The sequence below is a fragment of the Grampus griseus genome (assembly GCF_964374135.1).
Source record: "Grampus griseus genome assembly, chromosome: 4".
NCBI lineage: Eukaryota > Metazoa > Chordata > Mammalia > Artiodactyla > Delphinidae > Grampus > Grampus griseus.
In genome coordinates this window covers 125815505-125835901 of record NC_138997.1, presented here as the reverse complement: position 1 = coordinate 125835901, position 20397 = coordinate 125815505, and the positions used below count along the sequence as shown (strand labels likewise).

Sequence of the window (20397 nt, the reverse complement as noted above, 5' to 3'; positions counted from 1 at the left end):
ATCACACCAGTAATTTTTTAAAACTATGACTAATATGCTAAGGGCTCTAGTGGACAAAGTAGACAACACACAAGAAAGAGGCAACATAAGCAGAGAAATGGAAATTCTAAGACTCAAAAAGAATTCTAAGGTTGTTACAACACTATAACAGAAATAAAGAATGCCTTTATTGGACTCATTAGCAGATTAGACATGGCTGAGGAAAGAATCTCTCCACTTAAGTATGAGTCAATAGAAACATCCAAAACGGAAAAGGAAAGAGAAAAAAAGACTGAAGAAAACAGTAAAAAAGTAAAAAGAAACAGAAAAGAAAATCCAAGAACTGTGGACAACAACAAAATATGTAATATATGTGTACCTGAAACACCAAAAGGAGAAGACAGGTAGAACAGAAAAACTATCTGAAGCCATAATGACTGAGAATTTCCCCAAATTAATGTCTGACAGCAAGATCCAAGAAGCCCAGAGAACGTCAAGTAGGAAAAATGCCAAAAAGCTACACCTAGGCATATCGTATTCAAACAATAGAAAACCAAAGATAAAGAAAAAATCTTGAAAGTAGCTAGAGGACAAAAACACTTCACTACAGAGGCACAAAGATAAGAATTACATCGAATGACTCCTCAGAAAATATGTCAGCAAGGAGAGTAGAGTGAATCCCCATAGGAATGTTACACTACCTAGCACTGGAGAGTTACACATACACCAAAAAAAAAATATTAACCTAACAGCGTTACTAGATAATGATAAAGTTCTAATTTTTGTGACCTACCTAAAGGAATTTGTGTAACATAACTAAATAGTTTTAAGTGAATGGCATACTTCCATCAAAAGAAAAAATCCTGGGCCCATGCCACATCTAAATCTATGCGTGCTTGTGCTTTGCTTGCTAGTGCTTCCTGATAGGAACTATATTCAAATAATGTCAGAACCCATCCTTAGCTATGTTACGTACATTCTCCCTTCTTCCTCCAATGAATTAGTAAGACTGCTAGATGTCTTACTGCTAAGTATGAATGTATTAGCTGAACTTGCTGAGAAGTAAAAAAAAATAGCTACCAGGTTTTGTTTCAGAGTAGGCAAACATCATTGTGGTACAGTGAGAGAAGAATGAGAGGAAAAATAAGGGGGGTAATTTTATTAGAAAGTGCAACAATTCATTCAATTCAATTCAACTCATTTATTCAATAAACATTCACTGCCTAGCAGGCCAGACATGGCTTTAGGAAATGGGAATTAAAACATTAAGATGGCAGTCCCTACTTCCTCAAGGACCTTAGAGTCTAGCAGGGAGAAAGAAAACTCCACATTCATTTGCTTTTCCAAAATAAGTAACACAGAATAGTTCCTGAAAGACTGCTTCAAGAACTCTGGATAACATCTGCTTTCAGTTTAAATCAAGAACTTGGACAGCATAAACGTAACTAAATAAAACTAGATTAAGATAACTGATTTACCCCATCAGTAATGAAGCAGTGGCTCTAACTTATAACCATGAATGCTCATACTATATAGAACATTTAGAATCTTTTATAGAAAGGAGAGCAATCTTATAGTTATCAAAGTTAGGTTTAGCCAGGGCTAGTACTGAATCTGAGCACCATTCAATACAAGCTTTCCTACATGGTAACATTTGAAAGAAAAATTAAACAATGATATTAAGAGGCTAAAAAATGAGTAAGTTTAACAAATAACATAGATTTATTATTATTAAAATCCACATATTGGTTTTAACTCTTCAAACTTTATAAAACAAAAAATTTGAATACATTTAAAGGCATTCCAAATTTACAAAAATTTTCATCATAAAATTCGAACAGTATTTCAGTATTTTATAACCTTGGATTAATGTTTTGAACATGAATCATTGTAGAAAATAACAGATTTAAAGATGAAAGGATGTCACATACAAGCTTTATTACAAGCACTTTTTACATGAGAGCTAATCAGGGGAAACAATACAACAGTCTTTCAGTTTGAATTTAAGTCATAGGTAAGAAAAAAAAGTTAAGGGGCTTTTTAAATGCCATTTTTAGATGCTGAAAGCACACTGATGCACCACCACATTCAATTAACATAAACTAATCTAAAGTTAAGAATGGGTAAAACATTTTACGAATAGAAAAATAACCATTACCATAATCGCTTTAGACACTGAACCCAACAACAAGCATTAGATATGGAGTCCACAAAAGAAACGGAACAATTAAGCCCAAGATACACTGTTAACAACAAAAGCATAATACTGAATATACACATCCCTAATTCACCCATTCCTCAAAACCCTATATCCTGCAAGTAAAAAGATAAATAGGAAAAGATTTTTCTAGACTCTCATTTAGCCTTTATCCCTTCTTCCTTTTAGTTTCCTCTTAAGAAGAGGAAGGATGCTAGGGAATTAGAATCTGAAACAATGTTAAATTAGCATGTAATCTGGACAGGGATGGGACTGAGATAATAAAAACAAAAATTCACCTGAATTGTAGTAAAACAAAACAAAACAAACCAAAAGCACAGAAATAAAAAAATGGTGAATTTCAGCAGGGATCTGGGATCCATAAGAAAAATTCTAAACCTAAAAATTATAATAACTAAAATTAAGAATTAAAAAGATGAATGTAATAGTAGATTAAACACAACAGAACACAGGATCCTTGAACTGGAAGGCAGGTCAGTAGAAAATATCCAAACTGATGCACAAAGAGAAAAAAAGAATGAAAATAGTAAAAATACATATAGAACCCAGTGGAAAGCCTAAGAAACATATAACTGCAGTCTCATAAGGAGAGAAGTGAGAGAATCAAATAGAAGCCATATCTCAGGAAACACAACCTGAGAATTTCCCAAAATCATCAAAAGTAATCGAAGGCATCAAGAATGGGCTCGGGATTCTCAAATGCTAAAGCCAGTAAAATTATTACTAAACTAAAGATAAAAAGTCTGTGATCAACATTTAAAGTGATCAACAAAAAAATTTTCTTTGCAGAATGATTTCTGTACAGTGGTTAAATTAAAAGAGTTACAAACATGATACTTCTGAGTCCTAAGTATCAACTTCCCTAATGAGAGAAACTGTAGATTTTATGAGGCCATCTGTTTGCAAAGATACTGTTCACTCACTGAAAATGTTAAGAATACATACAAGTGTTCCAGGTCTTATTTTGCTTTTTCTTTCTTTACCTGATCCTGACAAGCCCAATGTGAATTTCTTTTAAAATGAATTGCCATGATTAGGAAACCTCTCTACTTGTGAAGGAGCTGGTTTTCCTTGAGGCAGTGAGTATAAACATCTAAAGGAAAATGAGTTTGGGGCAGAAGGAAACAGATACAATATTTATTTTTTATTTTCCCTGTTTTTCTAAAGTTCAGGAAAAATATGAATTATACTCTGATCAAACACCTTGAAGATGATAACACTATGGGAACAATAATTACAGTTCTGGCTTCTTGATAGACACTTCTTTAAAATAAAATTTAAAGGAGAGACAATTTTTATATATTTAAAAAGTCCAGCAAGAGAACAAATACTTAAGCAAGTTATAATCCACGAAAAATAAAATCACATGGAAGACTAGTTTGGGGGTATTTTTGGGTTTTTAAAAAATTTTTAATTCATGTATAACTGATTTACAATGTTGTGTTAGTTTCAGGTATACACCAAAGTGATTCAGTTTTATACATATACTTATATATTTTGTATTATTTATAATTATAATTATTTTATAATATAAAAAATAATTTAATAATAATTATAAAATAATTGTAATTTATAGATATAATATAGTTATATAAAATTAAATATAAAATTATATTAATTCTATATTGTATTATGTTTAATATATTTATATAATTTTAATAATATATTTAATAATTTTATATATTTATGATTTTATATTAATTTTATATTATTTATATGTGTAACATTCTTTTTCAGATTCTTTTCCTTTATAGGTTATTACAAAAATATTGACTGTAGTTCTCTGTGTTATACAGTAGGTCCTTGTTGGTTATCTACTTCATATATAGTAGTGTGTATATGTTAATCCCAAACTCCCTCCCCTCCCTTTCCCCTTTGGTAACCATAAGTTCATTTTCTATGTCTGTGAGTCTATTTCTGTTTTGTATATAAGTTCATTTGTATCTTTTTTTTTTTAGATTCCATATATAAGCTATTTATCATATGATATTTGTCTTTCTCTGACTTACTTCACTAAGTATGATAAATCTCCAGGTCCATCCATGTTGCTGCAAATGGCATTATTTCATTCTTGTTTATGGCTGAGTAATATTCAGAAACATATGCCAAGAAACTCAGAAAGTGAAAGCAAAAATCATTTGATGAATGTCAAGAATCAATAATGCCTTGAATATTCTAGTTGACCACTTCACGATAAACTATGCTGTCAGATTATGATCTATATTCAGCTTGAACCTAATAGTAAATAAATTATTTTAGATTAACAACACACCCTATAAAAGCAGACAGACATATATAATGAGTTATCTTCACATGCTGTCCTAGAGCTGTGCAAGCTGCATGTGCTCTGAATAACTGCAGCTTTGTATAAAGCATTAACACAGAAAATGACATAAAAGTATGTATCTTTCCATCTTGCCATCATTTCCCAGTAAAAATTCCAAGCTAACATAGGCAACACTCGCTACATCTGTATAGTTTTGACTCAAAACACAGTATTAGAGAAACAAGTGATTCTTAAACTCACAGTTCAATTTACCCTCTGCCAAAAGCAATTTTTTGAAGGGAATTTTTTCACAGTCCTGGATGTCCCCAGGTTATTGTTATAAACATAATCCAACAAAAGAAAAATAAGGAAAATTAATACATGCAAGTTCAAACTTATTCAAGCTAAAAATTAAAGCAGAGAAAATGCTTCTAAACATGTGTCATTTTCTTAAGTACCATAGATCTAGAAATGGTGACAATGAAAACTAAAGTTCTATAGTAATTATAATATATGATTATACAACATAAAGGTTTTAAAATCATTCCAGTAAAACCTTCATTGATTAGTACTCATTAGGAAGCTTACTTTGAATTTGGGAAAGAGCTTTGATAATCAGTAAGCTTGGGTTCAATTAGTAAGCCTTACCATTATTTTTTTGTGTAATCTTGTGGAAGAGTTACTTAACCTCTCTGAGACTCAGTTTTCTCAATCAAACATGGAAAGACTCATACCACCCTCAAAATTAAATAAATGTATAAAGGATCTGCTGATACTTAGCACAAAGGAAATGTCAACAGATAACAGTTATAAGCATTATCATTATAATTATCACCAGTATACCTGGCTTAACGAAGGGATCTCTATAACATTTTACACATTATCCTAACAAATTAAACTGAAAAAGGAGTGTCTGGCACATAAAGGTTACTGAAATAAAGCATGAACATGATTGAAGATTTTCGGAAGTCAGGATAGCACAGGTCAGCAGATATATGCAGATTCACGTTGCCAGTTCTCTACTGAGCTTTACTTAAAACATGGTAGAAAGTATCAAACTTCCTTAAGTTCTTCCATAAAAGCCACCAACATAATTCTAAGATTAAAAACTACTCCTCTTAAGCCCTTCATAACTATGCCCAAAACAGTGAGCCTGATATATAAACTGCTAAAAGACACTTTGTTTATACAAGATGCATTAGTAGGAGCCTGCTATGCCCTGGCAATGAGAATTCTTCTCATTTCATTAGCTGCTCAAATGTAGTGACAATTTGGCTCCTCAGGGTCCTCAAGGAACAATTTATTTTGAACAGCAAAAAGTTCCAGATAAGGAGACCTTTATACTTTCTCAGATATTTTAATATGTGAAAAATGACTTTTTTAAAAACGGCAAACCTTCTAAAACAGAAAAAAAACAGAATATACTGTAAGACTGTGTGCTCAGATGCAGAAATGAAATAGAGTGAGAAGAAAATCTCCACTTCCCTGGTTTCTTAGATCTATACCAAAAGAAGTTCTCTTCATCTGTTTTTTCTATCCTCTTTTTGTATCTTCTAAATGAACTCTTTTTGGGGGGCGGGCGCGGGGGGGACGTGGGGGATAGGTGGATACTGACTCAGGCTCTTGATTTATAATGCTCTGTGACTACAGACACATAGGATTTGGAACCCAATGATTTGCATGCTTGCTTACTTGAGAAAAGACTCAATTTGATTCCCCTACAATAAAATAAATGCGACTGAATGGCCTTCTGGCAGAGGGTAACACGGTGATCTTTCTACAAAATTAATTAGTATACCAAGGACGTACATAGTCTTTCAAAATGTTTTGTCACTGATCTAATAAGCATGATCTCATTACTGTTGCTATCCTCTATTATCCTTTGAATACTGTTGCTATCAGCTACGTTAAAAAGAACATTTATCATTTCTGTACCCTCAGCACAACTGACAAAGTTTTGTGACTCTAGACTCACTTTTAAAGTTAGTGTGTACAAAAACCACTGAATTTTTTTGAAAAACGCATCACTTAGCACTTCCTTAATTCTTTTCGGAGCTCTTTGACAGGTGAATGTATTCCAAAGCTTACAAATGATTCTTTATAATGAAGATGTTGATGCTTCTATGAACGTAATGCAGGTGACAAAATTCCAAAAGACAGTCTCAGTGTTTAATTTTAAAATAAAATTGGTTCACAAATGACACTAAAACATGGTGAAATCATACTCTGCTAACAACCAGCTGAGTGAACCTAATCTCTGGTTTCTCTGAGGCTTCATTCCCTTATTCAAAAACTAAATGTCTGGGTTTTAGCACAGAGTGCCTTCTCTGTTAGGCACTGTGCTGGACATCTGAGGTAAGAGGATGAAGATGTTGCCGTTCCCTTGAGGATTTCATAATTATTGGCATGTATGAATGAGGGAGTTAAATTAGGTAAGACATATATACAGGTCTTTCTAGTTTAAAAATTCTGTGTTGGTAATACGGAGCACGTAACTTATTTAATTCATTATTTTTTTTTAATTGGAGTATAATTGCTTTACAGTGTTGTGTTAGTTTCTGCTGAACAATGAAGTGAATCAACTATTTGTATACATATATCCCCTTCCTTGTATTCAGAAATGTATTGATCTAGTCAAGTGCCGTTAAACAGAAAGAGGTGAAGCTCATACTGGTCTAATTTGCTACTTGTTGTAGAGAAACTTGGTGGCTATAATTAATGTTGAAGATTAGGTGAAGGGAATTCTTTGGATTCCCATTATTCATGTTGCCTTTGCCCTTTATTTCCACAGATCACTGATAGCTAGCTGGAGTAGCATAGTGAAACTGTTTTATGGACTGAGAAATATTCTTGGCTGACTTTCAAAGCCACAGTAGGAAACAAAATCCATAAAACTGACATCCTAGGAAATCAAAACCAACTCCAAGTTTAAGAACAAATGTATAATCACTAACATAATGAAATGATTTTATAAAACTTTATTATCTGCTAGAGATAGGCAACACAACAATGGAAAAAATGTTCAGCTATACAAAGTACTGAAATTAGACGTTTCCAAAAGATTAATTTTCTTTTCCCTTCGGAAGTCAAGTCCCTTTTCCAAATTATCCCTGTTCAAAAGTCAGAGTGCTGTGGACTGAAGGGACTTTATGATATCTTAAAAAAGGTCAGGAACCTATAGCCAGTTTAAATCTGGCCAGCCAACTGTTTCTTATTTGATTACATATTGTCTATGGCTACTTTCGCACTGTAGCAACAGAGATGAATAGCTGCAATAGAAACTGTATGACTCAAAAAGCAAAAAATATTTACTAACTGGCCTGTTTCAGAAAAGGAATGCTAACCCCTATCTTAAGGAGATCTCACCACCATGATGGTAATTATTACATTGATTTTATTTTTCAATAGCAAACATTTCACAAAAATGATATTTATTTCCTTTCAGCTCCTGCAATAAAATAAAATCCCCTATCATCTCTTCATATGATTTCTAAATTATAGGCCAACAAGTCATATCCAATTCAAATTTTAAAATGTTTTTCTAGTTTAATTTTTAAATGTCATAAAGAATCCCAAATGGCAGGCATCTGAATTTGTTTCTTAAAATCTACCCCCCACACCCCCAATGTCAATATTCAGGCTTGAAAGAGACCTAAAGAAGACTAGCCAAACATATACTATCAACACTCTGAACACAAGCACTACTTATGATAATTTTCTTGGTGCATGCAAAATGCAAGCAAATTTTCATTTTAAAAGCAAGATAGCTACAAATGACCTATGTGTCCTATAACAACAAAAAATAACTCCCGATTCCTAGTAAAATGTTGCATCAGGCCATCTCTCTAAGGAAAGTCATTAATGTCAGCTGGTGAGGATGATTCCAAGATCCACTGACTAGCTGGAACGTCCCAGACAGAGGAAGTTGTTCTAGGAATCTCTAGATTAGTCTAGTGGCCATTTCCTCAGTCAGAGGAGACCGGACCAAGAGAATACAGTATATGGGGAATCACCCTATCCTTCTTCACTTCTGGGGACAGAAGTGTTGCCTAAGACAAGAGTGACTGTTGATTTACTGCCCAGCGTGCTCTCCCCTCCCCACTATAACCCTGAAAAAGGTAAAAATTTAAGCTAGCTGGGAGGCAGGGCAGAATACTAGAACCAACTGTGTAATATCCTACTTTGCATTAATGCAGGGGCCTTTTTATGAATTTTTTTCTTCAGCTGTAAAGCACTTAAAAACAGTTTCTAGAATACAATAAGCACTAAATAAATGTTACCCAATATTATTAACTCAGTATAATTCAAATCTCTTCCCTACGTGAGTGCCTTACTCCCTACCATAGTATCCATCTTCCAAAGAGCTATGCTACTTTAACAGCATTTTCAATTTTCCCAAATATTTACAGATCATTAAAGCACTTTGCAAAGGGAATCTTACAACATTTCATCCAACTCACAATACGAAATAAGACAAAAAAATCTTATTCAGAACATCCATAATTTAAATGGGCATACAGAAAAAGAGAAGTAAATATCAGGCTTACTTATTTTTCAAGTCCCAAAGAACTTAAATGGGGCAGGGAAGAGGAGAAAATAGTGGTTGTAAGTAGACACTTTTATAAACATGAAAAATCTCTCTTTTCTGAAAGCACAAGTATTTCTAAAGCTAAGCAAATAGTATGTCTATACTCTGTTTAATGTGCAGATTGCAATCCTCAGTTTCATGGCTAATTTGAGTAACTTCAAGTAGTCAAAATAATTGACATAACATGCACAGGACAGTACAGACTAGTATATATCATAATTCATGGCTCAATCTGTTAAACAGCTTAAGTGTGGAAATCCAAATCTTGATAAGAAGAAACAGTCATCTTAGGCACTGTCATTTTTGGACTAGTCATATTATTAGTTGGATCTGAATGTTATCATAGAAAATCAGAAGAAATGAAAGCAATGAATATTCTACAGCCCAAAATTATATAGAAAATTTCTAGCTTATGGAATTTTTAATTTTTCTACGTTTCCCTATGTTACTATGTTTCTTATGTCCCTACATTTCTTTAACAATGTATAGAGTTGGTTTAGTATTTTCGGAATTTCATACTTTTGCTATCTATCAACAGCTGTGCTTTCAGTTTCTAGAAACTGTGTCCAATTCAAATAGCTGAAGAACAAAAATATACGTGTGAAGCTTTTGTTTGTTTTTGTTTTCAGGTTACAGCACTCTAGATAAAACAATAACTTTCTAGGTAATGTTGGCCCATCACACAATTATGGGGAAAAAACAATCAAAATATCATTCTATGAGAGTCTTATGGCTATAAAAACCAAACTATATAAGACTTAGTGCAGCTAAAGTACAACTAAAACTCTCTACTTTGGACTATTAACATTACATTTGGTAGTTCAGCCTTATCTTCGTTTTCTGAAATGCCAACTAACTTGACTGAAACTTCTCTATGCAAAGGAAACTACACAGAATTTACCTGTACTTTATCTGAATGAGCCACTGAGGAAGGGCTCACAATATGATGAAGACTACTAGAGGAAATGATATCTAGAGACTGCAAATTATTAGCATCTCTTAATACATTTGCAAATTCCTACTGAGCCAAATTGCCTACAAAAAGTTTATTTCTACCAAGTGCCTTGTCTGGTTTCTCATACCATTACCTTTCAAAGGCATTTTATGAGAACTCTGCTACATATTCCACCTCCCATTTGGTTCATACTTAACAGTGTTTCCCACCCTGTCCCTTTCTAGGCTCCAAAAACAGACATCTCTGATGGCACATAAATGTGGCAGATCACCCTACTTCAGTAAACTTCTCTGGCTTCTTTTTCTTCTCTTGCAGTCAAGGTGAACTTGAGCTATTTGTAACCTTTTGTTCCATCTCACTTCAGAAGTAATAAAAGGACTCATGAACTCCAACTCATAAAATAACAAGATTGGTAGGTATTTACAGAGTATCAAATGGGTAGGGTAGAGAGCAGGGCAGGCTACCTCCCAATGTTTCCTAGTGACAGTTCATACACTCATCTGATTAGGCAGCTCTACCCATAAAGAAGAGAGCAGTATGCCTCTTATCAAATCTAACACTGAGACTTAGAAGGTGCCTTCTGCCATCACCATAATTCTCATCAGCAAAACTTTTATAGTCAATGTATAATCAGAGAGTTATGAAGAAAACACACAAATAAACACTCTCCAGCATGAAGTACTTGTACCATGTATTCCTTAAAAGACCTGTAAATCTTTGTACAGAAAAAAAAAATCACACTTGAAAACAGTTTAATATATATATACACACACACACGATATGTTTGATATATTATAAATAATCCTCTTTATTGTCTGACATTCAGAAACAAAACTATTAATACTAATTTTTATTCTATTGTAACTATATTTTAGGAAACATGACTTAATCCAGATAATACTAAAATCTGTATAATAACAACTTTTATTATAATTGGATTCTACTCTATCACGTAATTATGCTTAACTGAACTTTATTTACAGTTTTAATCACATGTTAATAAAAACCCAAATTTTGATAGGCAGTGCAGGGGGCTCTCTTTAGATAGTAAACTATAAAAATTAGCTCAAATGCCCCAAATGCATATCAGTCTTAAAAAAAAAATTACACATGAAAGTACTATAAAGTGATGATGTGAAATAATTTAATTCCTCTACACTGTAACTGCTACTATTTAATAGCAGTCCTATTAAATATTTCTTACCTGCCCCTTTCAACTGCTAAGGCATCAAGTTCATCAAAGAAAATGATGGAAGGAGCCACTGCTCTCGCTTTTCGGAAGATCTGGTGGAAAGAGTGCTACATTAGCTAAAGATCAGCAAATTCCAGAAAACTCCATAGCTAGTTTTAGTTTGAAAATTATATTTAGAACCAAATCTATTATGTACCAGTAAACCAGCCCAATCACTTTGTATACAACCTGTAACAGATGTATAGCACTTCATAATGGATATAAAAGTATCCTCTTCCACGGTGCTTACTTGCAAACAGAGACAAGACACCAACACATATTCTTAGAGGTGTGTAGGAGACAATTTGGTTAAGTAATCAAACAATCTCAGTTAAAATCCCACCTTCACCACTTGGTAGCTGTGTGACCTTCAGTGGGTAACTTTATTTTTCTAAACTACGATTTCCACATCTCTAAAATGGAGATTATGAAAAATGCCCGCCTCAGAAGTTTAAGAAATGAATTAAAAAAGAATGCAAAGCACTTAGTATAATGCCTGGAACATTTATCTAAATAAACACATATTTAAAAGAAAAATCATAAATGTATAAAATCAGCCAAAGTTTAGCATATACAATACTCATAAACCTAAAAGTCACACACTTTGCTCATTTCTCTGAAGACTGTAAGGAAAAAATAGCTAAAACTTGGAAAAGCATAGACAGGTTAGATCTGAAGTCAATCAGACTATCAACATCAAAGACTGGCCAGACAGCCACGGGGAAAACATGTGGAAATGGGCTAGAAAACGTCAGCATAAGCAGAAAGAAATCCAAATGTGTGTAACCTGTAACCTAGGCCTCCATTTTCTGGCCACAAGTATGATGACCATAAAAATACACAACAGTCACCAAAACCTTAATATTAATAAACACCACCTTTTTCATATTTTAATCAATGAGGTGCTATCATTATCAGTTAATGTTTTATATTATAACCAACATCTACATTTCAAGAAAAAAAAAGAAAGAAAAAGTTACTTAAATTTTTTTCTCAGATGCAAAACAAAGTATTCCAATCTCTAAGACTCTTGGTTGATACCCACATGTGTCATAAGCAGAAGACCATCCGTTCCACTGCTGTTTATGTCCTTGCTTAGCTTCTTTGAGGATACAGGGTGCCTGTGTGAGGCAGGCCAATCTTTGCTTGGGAGGCCGAGACTTGTGATCAAACTGCTATAGTTACCCCCACTTCAGTGCCTTGATTTTGCATGAACTTCCCAGTTATGTAGCTTCAGCAATATGGATTAGCCAGTAGGCCAATCAGGCACTGGCTGTAAAATTTAAGAGGGGAGGGGGATGCACTTTCTAAATCACCAGTCAAAGGTAAAGTAAATAAAATAAGAAGAGTACAGTGACATTTTCATATACTAATAAGCTTATCTGATTTAAAGGGCTACCTGGTTTAAAGGATTTAAATCTCATTCTGACATCATGCATTCTTTGTTAAGTTTAAACATATCCTTATTTTTTTTAATGAAACGCTGACATTCGTTAAAATATATTTGGTAAAACTAAAGGCTGGAAATATTATGATGTTTAAAAGCAAAAACAAAGAATTGTAGATGACCAAAATTGCATTTAAAAATAATATTTGCCTGAAGAAAAATTATACCACTAGAATTTAGATTTGGAAACTTCAAAATCTATAACCCCAAACAAAATGGAAACCATACAGGACAGAAGCCTGGTTCTCCTATGCAGAGTTCCACTTTAAGACATAATCTTCTTACCTCTCTAACTGCTCTTTCAGATTCACCAACATATTTGTTCATTAATTCAGCCCCCTGAATGAAAAGAAAACAACTGTTCAGTGTCTTTATAAATCCAAACACATGTATGTCCTTTCAATAAAAGAGAAAATACACACATAAAAGAAAAAGAGGAAAAATATAGACAAAAATCAGCTTTTAATTAAAACAGTTCCTCTAGCATGCTTATTTTTATTGGGTGTTATTTATGCCTCAAAAATTAAAGCCATTCTGTATTCCAAAAACTACACATCAACACAGTGACTGTAACTAAACATGATAGTTTAACATCTCATTCATCATCTGTCTACCCATCCATCCATAATTTTACTATATATCAGGAATGGTGCTAGGCATTGAAGATAGAACAGTCTGATACTAGATCAACAGCCCTCTCTGACAAGAAGCAAGACCTCAGGGCTAATTCTTTTTATGACTCCATGATAATCCCTGAAAATGGAATGGGAATCACGGAATCAATGACATTATCTTAGTCCCTGAGTACTTCCAAAATAAATGATACTCTCCAGCTCCCTCCTCTCATTTGACTTGGCCATGTAGACGCTGACTTTATGGATCTGCAGGGTCAAACAAGCTCTTCTCAGCCACTATCCCAGCCAAAGGAGATAACTCCTGCAGACAAAAATCTTAGGACCACCAACAAAGCTAACCCTCAGTCAGTGTATCACGTTGTGAAAATGACAATGACCCTTGTTACCCTCCATAGTGTCTATTCACTCAGCCTCTGTCTGAATCTCCCTTCAGATATCTGCCACTCAGCACTTCATCCAGTTGATGGGAAATCTCTTTTCCCTTCTATGTCCAGCTATTTTAGAATGGGTACCAAGAAAGAAAGGTGTGGACTTCTAGTAATAAAATCTACCAGTTTTTACTAACCGGCCATCAACAGAAGAATCCTCATAAAAGTGGCTGGACTCCCAGCAATAAAGCACCTATCACTGATTCAAAGATACACTTTTTTTTGGACATTCAACATTTCTGAATAGTAAGATTTTTCTTTCTCAAGTACCTAAAATATTATGTATAGTATGAAATGGTAGGCTTTCATTTTTACCACACACCTATCTACTTTCTCATGCTAGTTATCACATCACAAGAAGTCATGGGATTAAAAAACAAATAAATAAAATAATAATAATAATAATGCTGTCCTGGGAACCACAACTCTTCCCTTCAGATACTGGTATAAAGTTTATTTTACAAAACGCCAGATGTCTTTCTCAGCTATGGGCTTTCACTCACTGTTCTTCCCAGCATCTGGCTTCTATTGACACCCTTCCCCACACAATTCCAAACCCATTAGACATGTACGTGTGTGCTTCTTTCTCTGCACACGCATGCGTGTATGCACACACACGTACACACACACACACACATTATTTTGAACAAGATTCATGTTCTATCCCAGGCAAATTATGGGTCCCAACAATTTACGGGATATAACTAGACACTAGCTTGAGTATTTCCGAAACAAAATACACCAATTAAATAAAAATCGGACTGACTGAAGCACACAGGCAAACCCTAGCAGAATGTCAACTAATGCTACAAATTGGTACAGGCAATAGTTAGCTTCAGATAAGACACCTTATTACAAAGATAGCTGTTATACTATATAGCATGGCAAGTGCTAGGATAGAGGGATGCTTAGGTGCCACTGAAACATAGAAAAGCAACTGCTTAGAGTCAAGGATGTTCCTAGAGAAAGTAACATTTCAGGTGAGTGTGCAGTTGATTTACCACCCTCAAAAATATGAAATACATCAAGACCCAGAAATAAATCAAAAAGGTCTCTGATGAGCTAAAACAGGTGTTGATATGCACTTTAATGGTAGAAGAGGTCTTAAGATTTTAACTTAGAGTTCACTGACTTTTTCAGTTATATACAAGACTAACAAACTTGAGTTTGAACTGATCTAAGAATTTATAACAGGTGGAGCTTAGGGGGCAGAGAGAATGCAGCAACAGTAAGGCTACTTAAAGTGGGAGGCAGGAGCATGTCAAAAACAAGTTTAAACTTTATCCTGTAAGCAATGGGAAGAGTCTTAGGGGAGTTAACTGATAATAGGTGTATTAGGGAAAGATGATTCTAGACACAATATAAAGGATGATTGGGAGGAACATATGAGACCAGAATGGCAGTTATGAAATTCTTAAAACAGCAAAGGTGAGAAATGATGAGGCACAGGCTTAAGGTAAAACAATGGAATGGAAATGAGAAGACAGCCACATAAACTATTTACAAAGATAAAATCAACTTAATTTGTTGTGAGTAGCAAGATGTGAAAGAGAGAATAAGAGAGAAGGAATACTAATTCAAATTTGACATACTATTTCTGATGTTCACAATGAGTTAATTCATGAAGGAAAAAAGGATGTCCAATATATTCAGTGTAGCAACTCTCAGAAATATATATCTCATTAAAAATGGTCCATCCAAGATGATTAAAATTAAAAATTTTGTAATCATGAACATAAGTGCTAACGTTTACTGAATATTTCCTATGTGCCATGAACTGTTCTAAGCAATTTATATATATATTAATTCAGTTATGTAAAATGACAAAGAGATGCAGAGCTACTATGATGACTTTCCATCTGTGAGTAAATTAAAGACCCACACAAAATCAAAGGTAGGGAAGATCAGAAACAAATATCCAGCAGCTTAATTTCTTTGCTGACATATAGAGACATTGAATCATTCATTCAAGGAATATTTATTAAGTGTCTATAATGAGTTTATGGTTTAATAGATTACTAAAATAATCTTATTCTTAAAACATAACAATAATTATATTCTTAAAAAATAAAAATACAGTGAGAAAAAAAATATCACAACTATATAGAGAATGCCACGAAGAGAAGCAAAAGTAAAACAAAGATTCCTTCCAGGTAAAGGAATCAAGGAATAATCCTGAACAGCAATGAGATCACAACTATGTCAGGTCATTTAGAATGGAAGGAGGGAGTTAATAAACTAGGATAGAAAACTAGAAGCTAACATAAAGGAAACGGTCAGATAGAACATGGAAAGAGAGTTTCTGGAAGCACATGGACAAAAAAGGTTTCAGGGCAACATGCTGGGAATAACTAGGTGCAGGGTGAGAAGGGCAACACCACAAGGGACAGAGAAAAGGCAGTGTAAAGTTTGGGAGTCATGGGGTGGTAGAGACGGGGAAAGCACAGAAGGACGAGGGGACATCAGTACAGGGGTTTGTGGTGGCAGCCACCTAGCATGAGATGTCAGAGATCAAGAGGGTTACGGAGACCTTCCCCACAGAGTGGGGCTCACCATGAGGTAACACTCAGAACTTAGTTTCTAAATTCTCCATCCAAAGGTATGCAAATTGCTTTAAGAATCTTATACATAAAATGGTATAGTATTATTTGAAGGTAAATTGTAAATTAAGTGTGTATACTATAAATCCTAGAGCAAGTATTTTTTTAAAAAGAAAAACCAAGAGGTTTAGCTATCAAGAAAATAGGGGAGATAAACTAGAATACCAAAATATACTCGACTAATCCAAAAGAAGGCAGGAAAAGGGGGAAAAAAAAGAACAGATGGGATAAATGAACAAAAATTACGGGCATAAAAAAGTCTTTCAAATTACAAACACGCCTGAGGAAAGGAAGATAATCTTTTAATATTTTTTATACTACCTCTACAATGGTGCTTCAAAAATATTGAAATTTTATAATATGGTAACAAGTAAATAGATTAGAACATATGGGGATCAGGGTAGAACAGTCAAGGATAAGAGTAAGAAAAGGATAGGAAGAATAACTCAGGGTTCAGGCTGACAAAATCCAGCTGCTCCAAAGATACTGCCATTCATCATGTTCAGCTGAGTTATCTGATAGCATCAATACAGAAATCCTTAAGTAATGAGAGGGGCAATTTTACCTTTCTGCCTGATTTTCTGAGTAATCTAAGTTGATGCATTAGTAAGTTTTATATAACATTAACAAGGTTAATTATGTTCCCCTCTCCCCCCAAAAGAAAACTCTCATCTATTTCTTATGTGTGTTTTCCTATTTTCTTTAAAAATAATCTTTTCAAAATTATTTCAGAGTAATAAATTATACATACTGTAAAAAAAAATTAATATTTGAGGCTAATTAGGGGGCAGATGCATGAAAAGCATAACTAACATTTAAAGGTACTCCTATATCTGACTGAAATTTACCAACAACCAAGGAATGCATAAATTATCTGTAAGCAAACAAAGTTATTAAGAAAACTTGCTTTGGACAGTGCTTTTGATGACTAAATATTATCTACAATTAATATGTCAACTGTTTGTACATGGATACTTAAACTGTCTCCAAGCAATCATATTTACACAACAGAATTGTTTTGAAGCTAACTTCCCAAAGATAACTACAGAGTGACCTCATCACCAATGATTTAATTATCTTAATTTCTTAAATAATACAATCCCAAATAGCTTTAACTTGAATAAAGACAAACAATGAAACATTAGTAATGCTGAGACACAACATTCTCACTTTTTAAAGGATAAAGAAATAGCAACAGCTTAATACCAAACCAATTTTACAAGTTTGGTTTTAGACACAGGTTAGACTATACAACAAAAACACAAAATTTATACTCACAACTATCAGTAAGATAAATAAACCTGGAGGCATTTTCCCAAGTATTGTGGGATTGAGGAAGATAAAATGTAAAGGGCCAGAGAGTAAATATTTCAGGCACTCTGGGACTCATACATCCTGTGTCACATATTCTTCTTCTTTTAAACATCCCATTGGAAATGTAAAGTTCATTCTTAACCAGAGGGCTAAATTAAAATAAACTGTAAGCTGGATTTGGCCCCAAAACTGCAGTTTGCTGACTGCTGATCTAGATTAATCTCATACAATTTGAAATAGTTCATTTCTGCCAATGAGATCAAAAGTCACCAAAAATATCAATGACACAATTGCTGAGTGAAAAACCTGGACTTCAAAACATTGAGAGAGGGCTTCCCTGGTGGCGCAGTGGTTGAGAGTCCGCCTGCCGATGCAGGGGACACGGGTTCATGCCCCCGTCCTGGAAGATCCCACATGCCGCAGAGCGGCTGGGCCTGTGAGCCACGGCCGCTGGGCCTGCGCGTCCGGAGCCTGTGCTCAGCAACGGGAGAGGCCACAACAGTGAGAGGCCCGCGTACCGCAAAAAAACAAACAAAGAAACAAAAAAGAACATTGAGAGAATTGATCAAAATATTAATGAAAAAAATCAATGATCGTTAAAAATAAAAGTAATTTTAAAATAGCTAGTAATGTTTAAGTTGTTCATGCTCAATGACAAACTTCTGTTTCTAGGTATGTATACCCTAGAGAAACTCTTATACATACACACAAGGAGATATGTACAAGAATATTACTGAAGCATTCTTTACAGCAACAAAAAAATTAAACCTGGGATCTAAACATTAATTAAATCTAAAAATTCATTAACATAAAAATGGGTAAATAAATTGTAGTGTCCTTATAAAATATGAAGGGCTGGACTACAGAGACAGTTTGCCAGCAAGAAGACCAGCAAGAAAGTTATTATACAGCCAAAATCCACTGCCTTGTACACTTACAACCAAGAGTAGAGAGCTCCTAAAGTTTTGCCAAATTTTCAAAGGTCATGGAACAGTTGTAATTTTCCCCATTGGTTATTAAGATCATTTTGCATGGTTTCATCTTGCATGACCATTTTTAGAGCCCTGCACTACAGGGCAAAACAAGGTCTGCCCATTTATAATATATAATATAAATTATACTTTTACCCAAAAGGGACTATGAACAAAGAGTTAAGAAAGTAAACAACAAAACAATTCGGGCCCATTCAATAAAAGAAGCTTTAGATAATCAGGAGAATGGATTTTTGTTGGGGAGGGTTTTGGGGGGGGAGTGAGGAAGGGATAAGAAAATTTTATGCAGAATTTCATTCAGTTTAGGGTGACTACTTAGGCAAGTGTGACCTAATAAAAATCAGAAAGGAAACTGCTGGTGTCACTGTTACTTTATTATCATGCAAACTCTGTATTACTGTTACTGTTCTAGCAACTCTCCATAAAAGTCAATGGTGTACGGTTCCCTGGTGGCGCAGTGGTTGGGAGTCCGCCTGCCGATGCAGGGGACACGGGTTCGTGCCCCGGTCCGGGAAGATCCCACATGCTGCGGAGCGGCTGGGCCTGTGAGCCATGGCCGCTGAGCCTGCGCATCCGGAGCCTGTGCTCCGCAACGGGAGAGGCCACAGCAGTGAGAGGGCCGCATAACGCAAAAAAAAAAAAAAAAAAAAAAAAAAAATTCAATGGTGTAACATAAAAATAGTAAGCCAGGGAAGACATTTCCTTAAGCAGGCAATATACTTAATACATATATACTGCCTTCTAACTATCTGGCTTAACTGAAGGAAAGCGGTTATAGAATCCGGAAAAATGATTACTGTTCTCCATAGAGCTGACTCTAAAAAAGATGACTTGAATATCGATGTTGGAAAGTACAAGGTTATGATCATTTCATGATCTAAGAACACAATACGCTGCTAAAGACAACAGAAAGATTAACATGTTTTAAAAATCTGACGTATAGGCAAACAGACAATATTGTGTTGAAAATGGGAAAATATGGCCTACAGCCTTAAACAATGAAGGGCCATTCCACTACTACGTAGAGGTGGGCTACGTATAGAAAAACCTGCGGATAACAAACAGTGCTTTTTCTCCAAAAACAAAACAAAATAAAAAAATATATCAAACAGATTTGAAAATCTAACCTAAGAAGTTAAAGCTGTGAAGAAAATCTGGGTTAGAATAATTCAAGTCAAGTATTACTAACAAGTCATAGCAGTAATGAAAAGTACTGTAAGGCCTCTAGAGAACATGTGATTTTGTACAGAACTGCGTGCTGAGGAATCCTACCTGGATGACTGGCTTAAAAATGCAACCCCAGTAGCTGAACTGATATGTTACATAAATCCAGAATTCCATATGAAGTCTAGGCAATATCATCCCCAAGAAAGGTTATTTTGAGTTTGAAGTTCAAATTGCCCAAAATCACTGTATTCTGGTACAAGTTGCAAAAGATTAAAATCACTTTCAAAGATATATACTACATCTTATTCTAACACTAACAGAAAACTTACGGGATCATAAGCTGTGCTGCTATACTTTTTTGTTCTATTTGAGGTCAAATATAATCCAATTCTTAAAAACAGAGGAAAACAGCAACTAGCATCAGCTAATTTTATGAAATCTTGCTAAACGCTTGATATGTATTATCCCCTTACTGCTTACAACACTCCTCTGAGGTGAGTAGATTAGCCATCAACAGGCAAAAAAGATAAACAACAGATTAGAATATAAGCGTTATGTGAGCTATTCATAGAATGTT

General features: G+C 34.4%; 1 protein-coding gene across 1 annotated transcript in view; it reads right to left on the bottom strand.

Annotated features, from left to right (window-relative positions):
- The window catches only part of AFG2A (AFG2 AAA ATPase homolog A), a 348368-nt gene that overhangs the window by 239001 nt on the left and 88970 nt on the right, over positions 1-20397 (bottom strand). The window contains exons 12-13 of the mRNA XM_082653515.1: positions 12970-13023; positions 11211-11290 (exon numbers count right to left, since the gene is read on the bottom strand). Of these exons, the coding sequence (XP_082509641.1) occupies positions 11211-11290; positions 12970-13023 (134 nt within the window). The remainder of the gene's footprint in view (positions 1-11210; positions 11291-12969; positions 13024-20397) is intronic.